The 20111-nt window shown below is 36.5% G+C and overlaps 1 protein-coding gene, 2 non-coding genes and 1 pseudogene across 4 annotated transcripts; all 4 read left to right on the plus strand.

Moving 5' to 3' along the window:
• Window positions 1–1850: 1850 nt before the first annotated feature.
• LOC103721446 lies at window positions 1851–13795 on the plus strand (annotated as a pseudogene).
• Window positions 13796–16323: 2528 nt separating this feature from the next.
• LOC103719256 (60S ribosomal protein L28-2-like) lies at window positions 16324–19907 on the plus strand. 2 transcript variants are annotated; one of them, XM_008808409.3, is made up of 4 exons: window positions 16324–16435; window positions 17017–17169; window positions 17299–17462; window positions 19510–19907. In XM_008808409.3, the coding sequence occupies exons 2-4, from the start codon at window positions 17022–17024 to the stop codon at window positions 19642–19644; spliced, it is 447 nt and encodes a 148-aa protein (XP_008806631.1). In that variant the 5' UTR covers window positions 16324–16435; window positions 17017–17021; the 3' UTR covers window positions 19645–19907. The 2 variants fall into 2 exon arrangements, with proteins under 2 accessions (XP_008806631.1, XP_008806641.1); XM_008808419.3 differs by having other exon boundaries at window positions 16337–16475.
• Window positions 18516–18608, plus strand: LOC113463727. Its single transcript, XR_003388493.1, has one exon. It is a non-coding gene; the product is annotated as a small nucleolar RNA R24 (small nucleolar RNA).
• LOC113463729 lies at window positions 18876–18966 on the plus strand. The gene has a single exon (XR_003388495.1). It is a non-coding gene; the product is annotated as a small nucleolar RNA R24 (small nucleolar RNA).
• Window positions 19908–20111: the final 204 nt, after the last annotated feature.

The following is a 20111-nucleotide window of genomic DNA, read 5'->3' on the forward strand; positions in this document are numbered from 1 at the left end:
AGCTATCACTTCCACAGATTAAGCAGAATAGTTGCTATCACACTTCGCACGTCACCAGTATAGTTGCAGATTACCAAAATAAGTATACAAAAATTTGCTGATGAAAAGAAATGAAAAAAGAAAAATATAAAAAGTAGATATACAACTTCACGATCAAAGAAGAAGGAAATATTGTAAGAACTACCCTTGCTCGAGCTTTTCTTTAGTACTGAAAGATCTTCCGCTTTAATCCTCGTACACTGCAGGAGTAGTAAGCATTTGCAAGTTGTAGATGAGGAACAGGGATAAGAAGAAAGAAGAAAGAATTAAAAAAAAAAAATCAAAAACCACGTCATAAAGAACCATACTGTGTGGTAAAGAAACAACCGAAACCAAAGTGAAGAAGCCAATGCTGAAAGTAATTTATAGGAAAAAATGTTTATCTCTTCATAATACAAATAAAAGTTCTCTAGCTAACCTTTTAAGATTCAAAGTGGGGTTCAGCTTGGATACTTTCAGTATGAAATATCAAGCCATTTAACTGCAACAGACAACTATCTTTAGCAACAGTATGAAATGAAAATTGAATAAGCTCAAGCTGCCAGCTCACATGTATGAAGCGCAGTTACATATGCATACATATTTATATAAATGAAATAGAACTAACGTACTTAGATATAAGAAAATGAAGTCAATTCTTTTTGGCAGCATCCAAAACTTATGAGATGAACAGACAAAACCTGGTATAATTTGACTCGTCGACATCATACCTGTTGAAGTAGAACAAATTAATACCATGAGCAACATGAAAGAAGAGACCAGATAAAATTTAGCACAAGAAAAATGCTGGCATTTGGTCAAATTATTAACATCTATACAGCAGAAGCTGGCAACAAGTAAAACAGACGAGAACGAAGCTCAAATTGATACCTTCAACCTCCATGGACTTCCAAAAATGAGAAGGTCAATGTCTTTCGAGAGTTAAAACCAAAGTGTCGTTCCGCATGAATCAATGGAAGAAAGCAAGCAAATGCATGGGACATGCAGCATGGTCCCTGAGCTCTGATGATCAGACAACACAAAGTGTTTGTAAAGCTACAGAAAAGCTTCAGGACAAAAAAAATAAGACTGCTGGCTCACAGCAGACTATCTATCACTCATAGAAGTCATTGATGCAAACATGTTTTTCTAATGATAAAACAAAAAAATCTGAACTTCTCTAGATCACAACCCTTCTAAAACACTCTGAGGTACCATGTAATTTTAGATCTGCATTACTGATCTACTCAAGTCTGCAATCAGAAAACATAAAGAATATCCCAGTACATACTCGCGAGAAAATGATGGGAAAAAACTAAGAGATGACAACAACTACTTAATTTTAAAGGGCAATGAAAATCTCTGACCAAAATAACGAGTTGAAGCATTGGCCATTTTGACCTGGGAACAGCATAATTTGAAAGCAACCGATTGTTGTGCTCAGCCACCTCACTGAATCGATCTCTGTGGATTAAAAAAATGATAATTATTAAAATAATGTAAAAGATGATAGTGCGACACTTAGCTCTGATAAGTTAATGGTGTTGTTTGTTAAAAACAATAACATTAAAAAAAATCCGTGTTATAAAAAGGAACCTTGATGTCGTCCATGAGATGGCTCTAGCGCTTCGATTCCATCCCTGCGCCTGAGCGTAGCGCAAAGGGCGTTGCCGAAGAGGCGTCGGAAACGGGAGGAGATTAGGTAAATTTTAAACGGCCTTAGTTCGAGATATTACCGCGTCACGCCGCTCGAGCTCTGGTTCTCTGCTTCGCTTCTCTCTCGAGGCTGAGCTCGGGGGCGGCGTTGCAGAGAAGAGAAGCGCGTTGCAGCGATGGCGGACGGAAGCACCGGAAACATCATTGGCGCGAAAGCTCTTTCTGTATGGTTCCCCTGTTAATGGTAGATAAAGAGTCTTCCTACGTGGTAGATATTAATTGGGGGATGTTTTGCCCGTGTAGGTTGCGGCTGTGCCCGGAAGAGTTCAATTGATCCCGAACTCGCAAAAAAAATCTTTTCTTTTTTTTGCTAGGAAAAAAATAAAGCTCTCTATTTCTCGCCTGCACTTGAGAGAAATTAAAGCCATTTCGTTTTTTTAAAAAAAAATAGAAAAAATGTGGTCATTGGCGAAATCAAAAAAATTATTGATTAAAGTTTTCAAAAAAATTTTTTTATGAAAACACTCTATTCCGAAAACCGTAAGATCTTTTTTTTAATAACGATATAAAATATTTAATGATTTTTATTCAACAAATATAGATTATTTTAAATATATATTTTTTATAACAAAATTATTTTTCAGACAAGATATCTCCGACTTTCTAAAAAAATTTTCGGCGAAAGTACCAAGCAAGCTTTCGCCCCCTCGAAGCTCTCACAACCCCAACATCTCTCTACAGCAAAGAACAAGGAGAATAGGAAAAAAAAACGGGGGGCAGATCAAAGACTCGTCCGCCAAGAACCAGCGCAAGTGAAGGGGAGGAAAAAAAAAAAAAAGCGAAAAATCGGATTGCCCCCTTTCTGCCTTTCTGAGATAAATTTTCAAGCACTCTAGTTTCTTTTCCCTCTACCTTCCTCTCCTCCCTTCTACCTCGATCGCTCATACGAGTCGCTGCTCCTCCTCTAGTCGGGACCTCCGTCCATCTGAAGTAGATTTCTTGGTTTCTTTACGCTCTTCCCCTTCCTCTCCCGTCTCTGATGAACAGTTCTTTTTAGTATTTTCCTAATTAGGACGAGATTTCAATGCGCATCTTTCCTTCCAGAAAGATCGCATCATAGTCTTTTCATAAAATGGTTATTTCACATAATATGTTCTGGGGTTTTCCTTTTCTTTTTCTTCTTAATCCTCGTCCTCAAGAATCTTTTATACAGGCTTGAAGAAATACTTGAGAAGACTGATATTCACTACTGTTTTTGTCTTTATTTTCTTGATCTTCGTAGGTGAAGGGTGAGATCTTTCTTTGTGTTGGAAGCCCAATGCCACCAAGAGGAAGAGGGGATCCTTGATCGTTTCTTCTGATTGTTTCTCGTGGTTTGGATTTAGAGATGGGCAGTGACAAGAGGGTTTGAACGGGATCGATGCGTCAGCTGGAGGACTGGTTTGGGTCCGCGCGGAATGGATCGTGGTGGCCTGGGCGGATACTTGGTCGGGATGGAGCTGCCTGCAAAATGCTTGTTTCCACCGAGATCCGGAACTCCCATCAAGCTCTTGGAAGGGAAGATGGGAGCAAGATATTCTCCCTTGCTGATCTCTACTCTAGCTGAATACAAGAATCTACTTTAGATGTACTCTTCTGATTTCTGTTCATCTCAACATTGTTTGAAGGCCAGATTTTGTGTTTATACTGCAAAGTAACTGAAAATTTCTTGAGTTGGATTTACTTTTATTTTCGATTTTGGTAAGTCTCCATGGCATTAGCCTGCAGTGCATGTAACATAGCAGTTTCTGTATCTTGTTGTTCACTTATTTTTCAATGTCAATATTGAATGTTTGGTGCAATAAGGTTTTTCATTCGACATGCCAAAGCTCCTGAGGATCCCATACTAGTTTGGAGAAATTGACTGCTTCAGATGGCTATCTGTAAATTTGCATAATTGTGCTTGGGCATGCCTTATTAACGGCCTGAAGAGGATGAGCTGGCTGATCTCATGCAGACTCACGTTAAAATTTTGTGCAAGATGACATGTACCTAATTTAATGCAAGTCTTGCAGTAAATGAAGTGCCTCTGCTGGATTCCAGGGGGCAGTGGAGTTATGCCCATCCAGTCATGGCTATGTATCAAGCACATATGGATATATGTAGATACTTGCAGATATGTGCACAAGCACATAAACCTGCAGGTCCTTGTTTGTTGTCAGCATCAATGACCCAAATCTAGAAGATTTGCTTTATGAACTTCAAAGGGATATCATACATGTGGTGAATGAGATGGCAGGTGCTCATAAGTGGATTTACTATGATAATACCACATGTAATGATGTTAAGAACCATCTTTATACAAGTTTAACATAGGAATGATGAAAACATAACACCATATCAAGTTTGAGAGTTTAAACGAGTACACAAATGAATTATAAAAACCCAACTCGACCTCAAGTTCAAAATTTAAATTAACAAGAGAAAATATAGTTGATTACTTAGACCAAATTAAAAAAGGGCACATTTTTGGAATGTTTGAGTCTAAAAATCGTTTATGAGAAGGTAAAGGGTGGTCTCAAGAAATTTATTAAAGATTAAGACAGCTGATGCAAGCTGTTGATTGTTGAGGACTATTCATCTTCTTCCATTTCCTTAAGACGCAGTTAGCATTTTGTTTCATTTCATTGTACTTCATGTACTCTCCGATCTGCTTTCACTATTTTGGATCATATGCTTCCCTGTATTATGTGGTTGCAGATTTGAGGAAAGCTCGATGAGTGCTTTAATTTTATATGGTTTGATTAAAGGCTAAAGCTTTTGGCCATGTTTCATCATCATAAGACGAAATTACAAGTGTCCGGATAATATGTTAAATAAGGAAGCTAATGTCTTAAGATTCTTAAAGTGCAAGTGCACAAATTGATGTTACTTGAATGTCATTAAAAGCCCAGTGCTAGTCTAGCAAAACAAAAAAGCAAGGAGGCAGATGGAATGGTGACAACGATGACAAGGACAATGCAGATGACAATGTGCATGTAGATGTTGGTGGCAACATTCTTAATGTCAAGACAATGATTGGGGAAAAAGAAGGATATCCTTTGCACCAGCATAACATGTACAGAAAAAAAAAGATGTCCTTCAATTATTGGAGGTGGCTCATAATTCTCATGTCTACTAAGTGCTGAAACAATGTTTGAGAATGGTGCACTAACACAATTGTTGCAGGTCATCATGGCTGGATATTTATACCAAAGTTATAATGATATCAATGTCATTATCTTTTTCATTTGATTTGGGTACAAGGTTGGGTTGCGCAAAGCTTATGAAATTCTTGGTAGGCATTTTATGGCCTCCACACATCACATTCAAGGATTCAGTAATGCAGCATACTTGAATTGCTACAGTTATGGCCCTGAGGTACAGTTTCCAACCAATGGAACATCAAGGGGAAACATCTTTATGTTGGAAAGGAGCTACTTAGTTGATTGTTGGTTCCCAAGATTTGTATCACCATCACATCTGAACCCACAATCACAGAACCAATAGTTTTTGGGAGCATGATCATATTAAAAAAGTCAGGGTTAAGATTTTGTGATGAACTATGTTTTAAGGCATAGACATATTCATGGTAACTATTGGTGTAGCTTTTGGATTACCAATATGCAAAAAAAGGTAGCTGTTGCACAGCTGAACACATAACAATGACAAGATGTTGATGCTTTCACAAATCAATATGCTTATGAACAGGTATACAAGTAATCATGTGTGAGGTTGAGGTTGGGAGTTGTTCTGGGTCTTTCCATCACAAGTTTTTATAGAGGGGTGCAAGCTTAGAGCCATTGTAGGCCTAGTCTGAGTTTTTGGAAGTTTTTTGTAATAGTTAGGAACAAGGTCTGCAGTACCGGCCTCGTACGGGCCGTATGTACCGGTACCGAATCAGCGTGGAATCCGATACTGAGAGCTTATCGTTGGAGGAACCAGTACGGGACTGGTATGCGGAACCCCAAAACTCGGCCATTCAATGGGACCGGTATGGGACCGGTCCGGGCAGTCACCAGTATGCCGACCAGTACCGGGTACGGCAGACCTTGTTAGGAATATTATTGCTCATGGATGAGATACAAAAGGCTGGGAACAAGATTTCCATTGGAGCAAAGTCACGCCACATGGTTCTAATATCTTGTGCATGAGTGGGGCAACCATCATGGTTTGGATTTATAGCAGTAATTGCATATTAAATTTATGATGCTGTTGATGATTATCTATATATATATTCTCTTAGAAAATGGCTATTTCCTATCTTTTTAAGGTGTTTTTGGTTTCCTGTGGCTCCTGAAGGTTGAGGCTGGGTCATTAAAACACTCTTTTAGGAAAGATTTTGGTCTTGAATATCCTAGCGGAAAGCCGTAACGAAAAACTTTTGGTTAGGTCAAGAAGCAGAAAGGAGAATATGTAGAAGAAAGGAATGGAAAAGGTTTTGAAGAGAGGATGTGCTTGGATGGATGGGTGCATTGAGTGTTGGTGCTGCATTTGCAGATGTCTGGCTTGTTTGTGGAGAGAGTGAGAGAGAGTTGAAAAATGAAGTTCGAGAAGAGAAAAATTACATATGTCAGATGTAGAAGTTGAGAGAGAGTTAAAAGGCAAAGCTTAGGGAGAAGAATGACACGACAAGGTCTTTTCACTTCACATATATGGATTCTCTAAATGAAAGTATGCTTCTTGAGTAGGCATGTTTAGGGATGTTCCCCTTAAGTATTTCTTTCTGTAATCTTCTTAGACGAACTTTTAGATGTTCTGGGAACTTGCTCCAGATTTTCAACTAAGTTGATCTCTGGGTAAGAAAGAAACGATTTCCTTAGAAGGCTATGGGGATTTTTCTGTGCAAGTATTTCTGTCTATATTTGGCATAAGTTCTTGGTTCCTCTAGACCATGGTCATTGCCCAATTGGGGTAAGCTGCACAAAATCTTGTGAAATATCTATTTTCTTTTTTTTTTTACTCTTTTTTTTCTTATCAGTAAATATAATTTTATGGAAGCTTGTGGGCATTGTTTTCATAGATTGCCTTTCCTAGACTAAATCTTAAATTTCTGAAGATAGTTAAATAGTTCCAATTTAACATGGGATGCACTTTGCTAACTGCCTAATTATCATAAGCAAAAGAATTCTCTCTTTGTTTTTTTTTTCACATTCCACTTCGAGATCCATGACCTCCTGCAAAGTAAGGTTTGAAGCGTTTGCTGAAATCAACCTGTTTCGGCTGAAATTGGCTATTCTGGTTTCAATTTCAGTTGATTTCATTTTTGACCAAAACTGACTGATTTGGCCATTTAATCTCATAAGTATGAGGAAAAATGCCTAGATTCAAGAATTTGCTAATTCTAGTCTAGAAATGATGAAGAAAGAAGCCTATAACGCAACAAGCAGCTGAAAGCTTATCAATCACCAAATACAATGATTTTTGAAATATTGAAAACCAATAAATAAATCATATATATGTTCACAATGCAACATATCTGTGTATTATATAATTTTCACTTATGTACAATATTATTAGCTTCAAGTTAAAACTACTGCCAATTTGACAAATAAAGAAGAAATATGAAAACAAAACACTTTAAATTTTAAAATATTGGCACATTGACTTGTCTAGGTTCTTCTCCACTTTTTTTGAAAATTTCCTGATTTTTTATTGAAACTTTTGTTATTTGGAGTGAAACTGTGAAAACAGAAACTCCCTGGCCCGATGGAAACTGAAATCAAGTTTCTAAGCCTTGCTCCTAAAAGCATCACCTACTCTCTGAAACTGTCTCAAAATGCATCTATGTTCCCAAGCGCCCTCACCAATAAGACCCTTCATTTTCTTATCAGCTTTACATATCACATTCAGTAGTTAAGATTATATTCATCAATGTTTTTTTTTTTTTTTGTTAAAGGTGAAAAAGAGTATGAACATGAAGGACCCTGTGCTTCTAATAGACAAAATCAATTCAAAAATATTTCTTGAACTTATGTTTTGTAGCCTAAAACTGATACGGGTGGCATCCTTCCCTGCTTTCCTATAATTATTAGATTATTGTATATAATTCTCCAAATAGTTTCATAAGGATTATCTTTTTAAAGAACTGCATTTAATTCTTGATTTCTTGTTGAGTTTGAGCTGTTCACTATGAAATTCATGTTTATATGCTTAGGAAGCCAGGCAGGCACTATAATTCCATCCTGACTTCCTTCTGAATTTGCAATTAGGGACTGGTATAACCTCGAAAAATCCAAGCGTGTGAAAGCATTTCGCTGTGGGGAGTATGATGAGTGCATTGAAAGGGCCAAGGCTTCTGCAGTTTGTTCTAAAAAAAAGGCAGCCAATGCAGGAAAGTATGTTCGCAGGGAAGATGCTATCCTACATGCTCTTGAGCTTGAAAAGGCTCACTTCTCCAACAGAAATCAGATTAGCTCCGGGATGAATAACTCTATGGATAAAACAAATAATAGTTTGGTCATCAAATCAAAAAAACATGCACACTCTTAACAAACAGCCTAGTTATGTTGCCAGAAAACTCAGTGTTCTTGATGAAAACTCTGACTCAGGAGTTATCTCAATCTGTGTTGTCATTTGAACAACCAAAATAACCCAATGGCTGGTGACATGCCAGTATATGCTGAAAAAGAGATGGAGGACCCCAAATGATTCAGAGGATGATGCCACTGAAGGAATAAAGCGTATGAGAGATCTTCAGGAAATAGGATTGAAGGACAGTATCTAAAGAAAGCCTGCTATTAGTTTTCATGCAAAAGAGTTCGATGAGCTAGCTTTTGCTGACAATGCTTCTCCCAGCGAATCAAACATTGATAATGGTTTTTCTAATATATGTCATATAAGTGGGCAGCAAAGTTTCTTGCTCATCTCTGAAAAGAAAACGATCTCATGTGGTCCTGTCATCTGAAAATTTGAGGAAGAGAAACCATCATCGCCCACAGACCAAGGTTTCCAAGGGTTCAAGGGTTATAATTCCGTCGTATTGCCATTGGGGTGGTGGCTTCGCTGGACGGTCATCTCTCCTGGGAGAGACACAAAACAAATTAGGGGCTCTTAAATCTACTGCAAGGAAGGGAGAGTTTTCGGCGGTCACTGATAACAGTCCGAACTGTTCAGGTACTTCAAGTGAGGAGGCTTTGTTCAATGATTGTGAAAAGACTTGTAACACTGTCGATGGCATCGATCTTCTCTCTGAAATTAAGGATAGTGAACTTTCGAGCATGCTAGAATTCATCGATGATGATTGGTCTGATGGCCTTATTGATGTTCCTCTTCTCATGGAAGACAACATTGGTGGAGGTATGCTATCAAAGTTCTCTGTCATGTGATACGTTATATTCATGTTTTGTTCTGAAAGATGACCTGCTTATCCTCTTGTTTGCACGCTTCATATATTTGAACATCATTAAATTACCCAATGTCCAAACTTTCTGATTTCTTGAGAGTGATGCAAGTTGGGTTACTTCAGCTAATTGTAAAAGGTAAACTAGTATTGAGTATGTGTACTTGCACTTGTGATTGGACGACTAGTGTGGGTTGTGATTCCTGCTCGACTTCATAGAATTTGGTGTTTGAAGTCATAGATGTGACAAGAGATGTGGGTTTATAGCTGGAATTCAAGTAGGTAGAGATCAATCTGGTGGAGGCTTTAATTTTTACATGAAAACTCCTTTTTCCTTAAGGATGGTTGAGTAGTGTAAGTAGGTTGTTGGCTCTGCTTGATAATACAGCAAGTATCCATTTGTTAGACTGGTAAGAAGAAAAAATGGAAATGGGAAACTGGAAAATGAAAGCTCAGATTCGTCCAAAGTTGAGGACTTGTGGCAATCTCTTCAAAAAAAGATGAAAATGGGGGACCCCATATAGAAACCATTTCAGGAAGAACTGTTAGCATACCCTTCTTTTACCTTATTAAACTTTAGTGCAGGTATACACCTTGCAAAGATACCACATACATGCATGTGAGCACATGCATAAACGTATATATGTAAAAGATGAAAGTTTGTGTAAGAATGTTGTGTGCACATTTGGTGCGTGCCTGTTACTGTTGTTATAGATCTTAAATTGATAAAGCTCATAAGTGGATATTATCTCAAAAAGTGGAAATGGTTCTGGTTTATGAAGGCTTGTTAATTGTGGTTGCTAGTTTTAGGTGGCAATGTGTTGTGTGTGTGATTGTTGAGTCTTTTATAATATTAAAGTATTGTCGTAAAATAAAGTCAAAATGATTTTTATATAAAATTCTTTGTACAATAAAATTAAAATAAAACTGTAGTGATTATATATGTAAGTGATTAAGTTTTCAATTGGTCAAGGAATAACCAGTATGGGGTTTCATCTTATGTAACATTCCCACCCGACTAGATTGAAGTTGGTCTATGGAGATCGGCTCCATTTAAGAAGTGGTGTAATTATACCTAATAATCTGGTTGTCAGATGGTGAATACTATGATGAAAGGTTTTATTCTTTGTAAGTCTTCTTTTTTATTCATTAGTGTTCAAATAAGGGAGATCTGTTATTGCTCTACTTGCTGGCGTAGTGAACAAACTATCTTATCATCTGAAATTCCGAATACAGTAGATGTCTTCTTCTTCCTCTTCTTCAACTTATATTCCATTTATTTTCAACTTTCTTAGACTGAACTAGAAACATCTCAAAGCTGGAACTTGGGACTCCCTCAAATTGCTCTACTTGATGTAGTGAACAAATTATCGTATCATGTTAATACTGTAGATGTCTTCTTCTTCCTCTTCTTCAACTTATATTCCATTTATTCTCAACTTTCATAGACTGAACTAGAAACATTTCAAAGCTGGAACTCAAGACTCCCTCAAATGTATTTTTTGTGCTTTCATAGTTAAGGATTTTGGCATGAAATTTTCAAAAGATGAAACTGGCATGGAAGATGTATTTAATATTTTGTGAAGCAATTACAGTAGTAATATTTGTTGAACTTAAAACTTGGTATTGTATATGAAATCTTATTGGTTGTGGCTACTAGCTTAGCGTGGGTGCGTAGCATGTGAGGCTATTGATATTTTCATACTCAAGAGTCTCGTTCAGGGATGGTTCGATCTCTTGGAATTTGTTTATAAGTATTAGAAGGAATTGTGTATAAATTAATACCTGCATGGTCTTCCAAGGGAATTCTCTCATCTTGATTAAACTTTTATAAAAAGTTACAAAAGAGATTAGATGCAATCCCATTTTACTTAGTCAAAAGACTAGTAGAGGGGCTCCAATAATGTAAAGCTTATAAGTGATCCTATGTATGGACCATCTTTAGCTTGGAAATCAGCTTTACAGGTATTGGCATTGTCAAGTGAAAAATGAATGCTTTATTGGAGACGACAACTTTTAGTTAAGGGCTGAAAGAGCAACAGTGAAAACATGTACTGACTATTGTAAACCATGAAGTTTGAATATATGAAAAGGAAAATAACTTGTAAACATTTAGTTTATACTTCTTTAGTTGAAATCTACAACAGTGAGATTTGCATGTCTTTAGATTAATAACGTCAATTTTTCTGCAGGCTCTATCATCTTGAGCATGCATAAATGTAGTCAATACCACAATCAACAAGCAGTATCCCATCTGTTTTGGTGGACTTTATAAATTTTATGTTGCTTACCTTCATCAAAAAAAGCCTTTCCTATCACTTCTGATGACTTTTAATGCAAGGTTTCTTAGGCATGCACTTATTTTATGATTATTCGACTTTGGGTCGTTGGCATACAGTATCTTACCCTCATGGTTTATGCTTATTAGGTCTCCATTGTAGTCTTGTGTTGATTATGTTGGTTTGTGTTATTTAGTTACCAACGTCATAGTCCATATAATGTCGTCCCTATTACTGTGAAAATATCTTATTTTAACTTGAGTCTAATCTCCATATGGTTGTTACATGCCATTACTGTAATCACAAACTTCACTTGATCTGCCATATATTATCTTTTTAGAAATGCTTTTAGTTATTTGCTATATAATAAGATTAAGCTAATGCAATTAATCATTTAAGGTTATTAAGTTGGCTATCATTCTTGATTGGAACCTGATTAGTGAATATATACCAATTTTACATGTTGGTTTGAACTGATCTTTTTTCCATTAACTTCGGAGCATTCCATCTTTAGATCTTTTCATCTTTATCTTGTCTCGTAACTCAGTAGTGAATAGAGTGCAATATGGGGCTTCTTCATAGAGTATCAAGATTCAGAAATTAATTCATCTTTCATAAGTACAAAGAGAGATGAGCCCAAAGCCTTTGTGTAGGCTCATGCCAAATGGAAACTCAATGGCCTTAACAGAACAACTTCGTGCATCTTCTATTACAAATGTTAAATGTGGAAATGATTATATAGAGATCTGGAATTAAAGATGTCATAAACTAGTGGCTTATGGTTGCTATTTAATTAGTGCATTGTTCATACTAGTGTGTTGCTCATACTTGTAGATATATCTCGCTAATTCCTACCTAATGTTACCACCTTTCCAGATTATCCACAGACATTTGAATCTTATGGATCAAGAAACCTTCAGCTTCATGCAGCGGATAAGCAATATAATTATTGCAGTCCGGATAGGGTGATATCATGGTTTTGGGAAGGACTTGGTGAAAGTGGCTTTACTGGATCTGTAAATCAGGTTGAATCATGTCAGACAGAGGATAGACAAGAGGAGCTCAGAACGGTATCCAAATGGGAAAAAGAATTTGAAATATCTAAGACAGAGCAAAAACATAGATTCAGAAAGTTTTGGTGACAGGGCTGATCGGTTCAAGAATTCCTTGAAGGATAAAATGCAGAAGGAGAGGTTGTTTGTGTCTTCTGAAACTAAAATTGGTAACCATTCTTTGCGGCGAGTCCCTGAATCATGGCCGGTTTGTGAAATGTGAGTCAGTTTCAGATGTAGGTGATGTTCCTCAAGCTCAAACTTCCAAATTTACCAAATTGTTTTGCATGAATGATGTGGGATCAAGTTTTGATGGGGAACTAGAAGCTGGCCTGTCAGCTGAAGCCGTGGAAGCAAGCTCTCCAACTCATTATCATATGCAAGAAGATAGAGGTACATCGTTCACAGTTGACGGTGCCCATCTCCACTATCCCACCCCAACAATCATTTGCAGACCACCAAGTTCATCTCCCAGCTTTCTCCAAGCACCAGGTGCCAAAAGCCAATCAGAAGCATGTCGATGGATTCTCTTCTATTTGATGTTGAGTTGAATGTTCAAGCAAGTTACCAAGGGTCCACACATACCTCTTGTTTCTCTCATGAGTAAATTGAATGGTAAGGCCATGTAGGCCACCCTATCTCTGTAGAGGTTCTTCAAGATGGTGCAACTGCTGCTTTGGTGACTAGAAATGGCTGGTGCCCACCTATAAGCCAACATTGACCATTCACTTAAGAATAGAATCAATTATTATTGGTAAATTGCGGCCAAAGGGTTATACAACACAATCACATCTCAATATTCAAGGGAAGAAAGCCGATCATACAAAGGTCAAGTCTCCTTTGCTGAAAAAAGAAGCCTTCAAATAATAAGAAGTCAGGGTTCTCTCCTAGAAAGATTCGCAGGCTATCATCAATTGCTGTTGAATCGGAAAGACAATGAAGAAGAGAGAAAGCCAATGGTGGAAAGATCAAGGGACCTGCTGTTGCATGCGTCCCTCTCAGGCTTGTTTTTAGTAGGATTAATGAAGCATTGAGCTGTTCAGCACGACCAGCAAATGTTAGCTAACACTGAGTGGACTACAACAACTTTTCTCCTTGAAATTTGCTGATGTGATGAATTGGGTGCCGTTGCCTGCTCGGGTACATTGCAGTTGCTGACATTGTAAATTCTGTCCCCAAAATTAGACATACTGATCTTGTTCATATCCTTTGTATTAGTTTGCAGTCCATCACTGGATTAGGAAATTGTTGGGCGTTACCTGTAGTTTGCATTGAAGTATTTAGTCTAGAATATTACGGCATCAGATATTTTGGCTTTCACAGGTTATGGTGGCTGTATATTGTGTAGATCTTAAGATGAAAAATGATGCTTCAAATTTTGACATTTAAAATACATGAATCAATCAAAACCGTGTCTAAGTTCACTTTTACGAGACTGACTTGTATTAAGTTGCATTATGCTTGTTTAATATGCCCCTTCTTATTTTCCTCCTTCAACCCCCTTACTACTGATTTTTGCAGGCATCCCCTGCTGTATTTCTTCGAGAGTCGAGTGGCTTTTGGCAGAAGATTGTGCATGCTGAGTGCCTTATGTTGTTATCGTCCGAGTAATTTGACATCTGTTTTCATACAAATCTATGTATTATCTACATGCTAATTGCTTTCGTTCCTCTTTGATATGATATGATCTCAGTATGGATTATGGCAGGCTAAGTTATAAGTTAATTTGGAATATATTTAGGAAATGGTCCATTTGAATTTGTCATGATGCCATGGCAACTTGCTACTTATGGAACAATGCTCATGCAAGACCGCTATTGCATGTCACGGTGATAGCGCTGCACCCTCCTGGCCGCACCACCAGAAGGGACAATAGTGGTGTGCCTCCATCACCGTGCATGTCATGTTCGCTTTCATATTCAGCTGTTTTGTGACGATGCATTCCATCACGGGTCTATTGTTGTTATATGCTCTTTGATTCCAAGCTCCTGCAGGTTGAGGGATCACCACTTGAGAATTTTAAGCAGTGTAGGCTATGTTAATGTGTGTAAATGCATGTGGCTGCATCCATTGTGTCGATAACTCTTCAATTATATTTAGTTCATCTATTTTCTTTTTTGGTTAAGTGATAACCTATGAGCAGTCATGTAGAGAGAAAAGAAGGGCACGTCTACAAATGTCTGTCCTGGTTGAACAAAAGGTGATGCAATGGGAGTGATAAAACCCTTGACAAGCAAGTGAAGTGCATCATGGGACAAGAACAGGTAGGATTTGTTTGGTTTGGAGAAAGAATTTTTCTTACTAAAATATTTTTCTATAAAGCATGTATATGATGCTTGAGAAAATAATTTTTGCATATTTGGTTGACCATGAAAAATTGACCTATTTTAGAAGAATATATGTTTTGGCTTGAGCATTTACTTTTCTGAAAAGTAGTGTAAAATGCATATTATGCCTTTAATAAAGAAAAAATTTTACCCCATTCTGTCTAAAAGCTAAAGAGCATTTTTGAAAAAAAATATCTCAATTTTCAGACGGTATAAATTAGACTTTTTTATGTCCTATGTGGGTTTTCTTTCTCACAAAATATAATGGAAAAGCTAATTTTTCATCTCTCTCCTTTGAACACTTTAACTAAACATGTGGCATTTTTGAAAGTTATTTTAGTTTTAATAAATTTTCATACTAGTCATACCTGCTAACAAATTTTATATATTACATATATCATATCATATCATATTATTACACTATACTATATAATATTATATTACATTATATTTTAACATTATATTACATTATGTTACGTTGTAGCAATATTATACTATATAATAATATATTGTTATATTATATTATTTGATATTGTGTTATATTATATCATATTAAGTTATTTATTTTATATATTATAATCATATTATACTATATAATAGTCTTATACTATATAATAATATATAATTAATAATATATCATATAATAATATCTTAATATGTAATATTAAATTGCATTATACTTTATTATCTAATATTATGTAATATCTTCTATTATTATTCTATCATACTAAAAGTATGTTCTTAATTCGGTTATCAAACGTATGTTAAAGTTTTATAATATTTTAGAAACATATTTACCAAATATCAATAAGCTTTTTGTAAAAGTTCTACTTTTTTAAGAGCTCCAAAAACTTTAGTATCAATAGCAATCCCAAACAAAATTTATGTATAGGATGGCAACAACATGAATAGATATCTTAAATTTTTAATACACATATATAACATATAGAGAGACACACACAAACACATACATGCGGGCATACACGCAGAGCATTTAATAAATATGAGCATTTAGTAAATATATATTGCCCACATCAGGGCAAATTGATTGAAAACCCATAAAATGTGTTCATGTTAAAAAAATTCTGATTCTTGAAAAATCAATAATCAAATATATTTTTATATCAAATAAACTAGAGGATATCAAATGCTCCCTTTTTTTATTGGGAATTCCAATGCTTTTTAAATCAAACTGTCACGAGTATTATAAAGCATAAGTTTTTTTTTAAGGTTAAAACATAAACATAAATTTGAGCAAATTATTCTTCATGCCGGATAAAAACATAACATCACCAATGGTCCCATATCCATACATTTCTTCCCCCTCAAATAAGTGGAATTGTAACAAATTGAGCGTGCCATCAGAGGGCTGCTCTTTAAGAAGAGAAGGATTTGAACGGGCCAATTGTTAGTGGAAATGAACTGAAAAAAAGAGAGAGAGAGAGAGAGAGAGAGAGAGAGCGAGAGAAAATGGTACTTACGGGCGCTAGCACGTAAAAAGTGGTTCAATATTGTTACCGCTCGATCGGGAGTATCTGATGGATCGGATCGAACGGACCCGCAGGAAGCCCTCTCGAGGCTATTTCGGTCATTCCACTCGAAGTAATCATTTTGGCCTTCTTAGGGTTTTTAGATCGCTATAAATTGAGTATTCTAGGGTTTGCGACTCTTCGCACCGGGCGCCAACCCTTTCGAGGCTGAGGAGGCAGGATCGGGACCCGTTTCGCCGTTTTCTTCTCTCTTGTAATAAGAAGTCGACTTGCTTCTTCGTTACCTCTCCAAGGTTTCATTTCTTTTTTTTGCTTTCTTTAGTTTGCTGTCGAGAGTTATCTTTTGAATGATCGAAGGTTTAGGGTTTGATCGTGGTATATTTATCAGATCTTTCATTGGTTGGTTCCGGTGATTGTAACATCTGAAAGTATTTCTAGAACTACCGGATATCTCTTTGGTAGATTAACATTGCTGAAAATTTAGGGTTTCGACCCGTAGTTGAATTTTGTTTACTTTTAATTTGATTTATGAGTTGGTACCCGTAGTAAGATTTTGATCGTTTGGATTGATTGTGCTGCACCGAAAAATTTCCCCGTCTGATGTTCTTCTTTAGCGGTAGATTGTATTTTCTTAACTATGCTTTAAGATCATTCTTGAAGGAGACATTTGTATGATTATTAAGTTTTAAATTTGGCACTCTTAGGGTTTGGTCTTTTTCGCTATTCATTTTTTCTTTTTATTTCTATGGCCTGAAGTAGCTTGAGGTACTCCCGGTTCATGCTTCTATCTTCTTTTTTCTTTGTTTAATTTGGTTTCTGGTTTAATCCTTGCAGTCAAAATGGCTACGGTTCCTGGACCACTTATCTGGGAGATTGTGAAGAGAAACAATGCTTTTCTTGTCAGGCAGTTCGGTAATGGCAATGCCGCCGTGCAGTTCAGCAGAGAGTCCAACAATCTCTACAATGTGAATTCCTACAAGCACTCTGGTAAAAAGTTCAGATTTTGATCTTGTTTTCGTTATTTATCCTTTTGGTTGGGTTGAGAGGGGGGGGGGGGGGGGGTTGCCCATGGATCTGTGTTGTATATAATTTGTTATGCCACATGAAAAATTATAGGTCTGGCGAACAAGAAGACGGTGTCTATTCAGCCAGGAGGGAAGGACCTCTCTGTTGTTCTTGCGACAACTAAGACAAGGAAGCAAAACAAACCTGGTAATCTGTATCACAAATCAGTCATGAAGAAGGAGTTCCGTAAGATGGCAAAGGCAGTCATGAACCAGGTACTGTTTCTTCTTTTAATTTTTTAGTTGGTTTGATGCTACCTTATTGCCTTTCTATTTAGTATGATATTTTTTTGTGTTGTTTATTTGGCATGAAATTCTTTTATGCATCCATTTTTCATCTATTTCTTGCAGTTATTTTATCCATATTTTGTTGTTTTCAAATGCATTCTACCTAGCCGAATTAAAGTCCTCTTCTTTACCATCTTCTGGCAATGGAAATTGGACTCCATATGATACCTTTTTTTGTTACTCTGGGAAGTGAAGCTTTTTATCTTTTTGTGCCAGAAAAGAATGAGCAGAAAATTAGAAAGTAGTATTGAGATGATTGTTTATAATGCCCCTTGTTAGCATGTGTTTACTTCTGTAAGGGATTCTGCTCAGTAAATATGTTGCTAGTCTTGAACTTCAATTCTTAAATCATTAGTTTCCAATGCTTGCTTGCACAAAACGTTGCTCTACAAGCTTCCAGCTTTGCAACTACCATAAAATGGGATCTTGGAACAAAACTTACAAGAAGGTTCTTCAAAACGATGTTCTGATCAGAATTGATTTTTTTTTTTTTAACTTAGCTGTGGTATGTTCTATAATTCTAGAACTAAAAACCTGCATTTCGGTGAAGCAGTTTTGGAACCAATGGCAAAGTTTCTTTCTTAGCCCATAACTTTGATCTCATGGCTCCAAAGAACATTGCAAACATATTTTATTATTTTTGCCTGATGAATGTAGTTTAAATGAAAAAGTTGTTTCATATTTGATGATGTTCTAGTAATATGCATTCTGACATGACTACTATCTGTGTTAATTTTAGACTTTGACAATGTCAAGGTTCTATTTGTATAAACCATTTGTCCATGTAAATCTGACTATCACAAAGTCAAACAAACATTTGTTGTCACATTTCTTTGTACTCGTTCTAATTCTATCAGACAATGCTTTGTTTGAGTAAGCAATAGTAATAGGGTTTGGATTTCTGTGCTTTTTTTCTTATTGCTCTTTCCTGTTGGCGGCATGGACCTACTGGTTTTTGTGGAATCAATATTACTGTGTTTAAGTGCCATGATGAGCAGCTAACATGCAAGAAGATCTGATCAACTGGTTGGGTCTTCAATGAAATATACTTGTTACGCTTGGCTTCTGAGCTTTTTTTCCCCTCTCTTTCTAATTCATCGCTCTATAAGTGATAGTGGAGAACAAGATCATGGTTCTTTATCCTTACTAGACCATGAGGTTTGTTTCTACAGGGTAGCTTTCCATTTCCTTTTAACTAGTAGGGTTGAATTTTTTGTTTTCTTATTTTCTTTTTAATTGCTCTTTCCTATTGACCATATTGGCTCACCAAGTTTTCTAGAATTCAAGTTTAAACATGTAATTGCAAATTTCCTTTCTTCTTTAGTCCAATATTGATAAAACACTGTAATGTTAAGCTTCTAACATGTAAGAAGATCCTTTCAACTGATCAGCCCTTTAATGAAATATACTTCATACTTGGCTTCTGAGCTTTGTCTTGCATCATCTAATCGCTTTACTGTTATAGGTCATAGTGGAAAACAAGTTTGTGGTTCTCTATCCGTAGTATGCAATCAGATCAACTTCTAGGGGGTAGTCATCCTTTCCCTTTTAGTTATTGCATTTCAATGAATTTAGTGGGACGTGGATTTGTTGTTTTTATACTCTAGTTTCAATTTTTGGACCTACTAATCCACACAATGTATTTATACACAATTGTCTAATTGTTATTGGCTTTTGCATTGTTACATTCATCGTGGCAACGATTAGTAACCTCAAAGTAAGGTTAGTCACATTAGTTCATTAGTCTTGGTTTCTAGTCGCTTTTTCTCGGATGGATGATTTTTTTTAAAAATGTTTTCGCACAGCCGCCTGTAGACTGCGATCACTATTGTTCACTCCTTAATCTTCTTTTCATGGAGCATTTGGTGATGGATCATTTATTCACATTCAAAGATTTATTCTTGGCATTGGATTACGATTCTGATCGTTCGTAATTCATGGTTATTAATCTTTTATGTTTTGTTCTTGTCTTTAGGTGACCGAAAACTACTACAGGCCAGACTTAACCAAAGCAGCTCTTGCCAGGCTCAGTGCTGTACACCGCAGTCTCAAGGTTGCCAAGTCTGGTGCAAAGAAGAGGAACAGGCAGGCTGTTAAAGTAAAATACTAGGTTTCTGGATGGTTGGTTCTGCAACTATTTGTTTTTGTTCTGAAGAGTTTTGTTGAAGACCCCGCAAATAGAATCATGAGACCATTTAATTATTTTACCAAGTTTCGTTTTGAGATGCCTTACTCGCTTTGGCGCACATTTTGAGTATTAGATGATTTTAGGCCCTCCAGTCGTTTATCAATATCGATCTCATCATTTGGTGAGGGGAATGTTATGCCTTTCATTTGGTGTAATATCATCAGAAATGAATGTGCGTTATACTGTGTGGAGGAGGTATGAGCAACCATTATATTGATTATATGCTTGGCAAACAGCTTACCACCAGCGGTATTTCTGTTTCTCGACAGACTGATTTATCCTGTGTAAAACCTAATTGCTGAGCTCTGATCTCAGGAAATTAGTCCAGATTAAATGACTTATCGGCCAAGGGCAGCTGCAAAGATGCAGGTTGGCAGACCCATCGACAT

The sequence above is a fragment of the Phoenix dactylifera genome, chromosome 11, assembly GCF_009389715.1.
Source record: "Phoenix dactylifera cultivar Barhee BC4 chromosome 11, palm_55x_up_171113_PBpolish2nd_filt_p, whole genome shotgun sequence".
Lineage (NCBI taxonomy): Eukaryota > Viridiplantae > Streptophyta > Magnoliopsida > Arecales > Arecaceae > Phoenix > Phoenix dactylifera.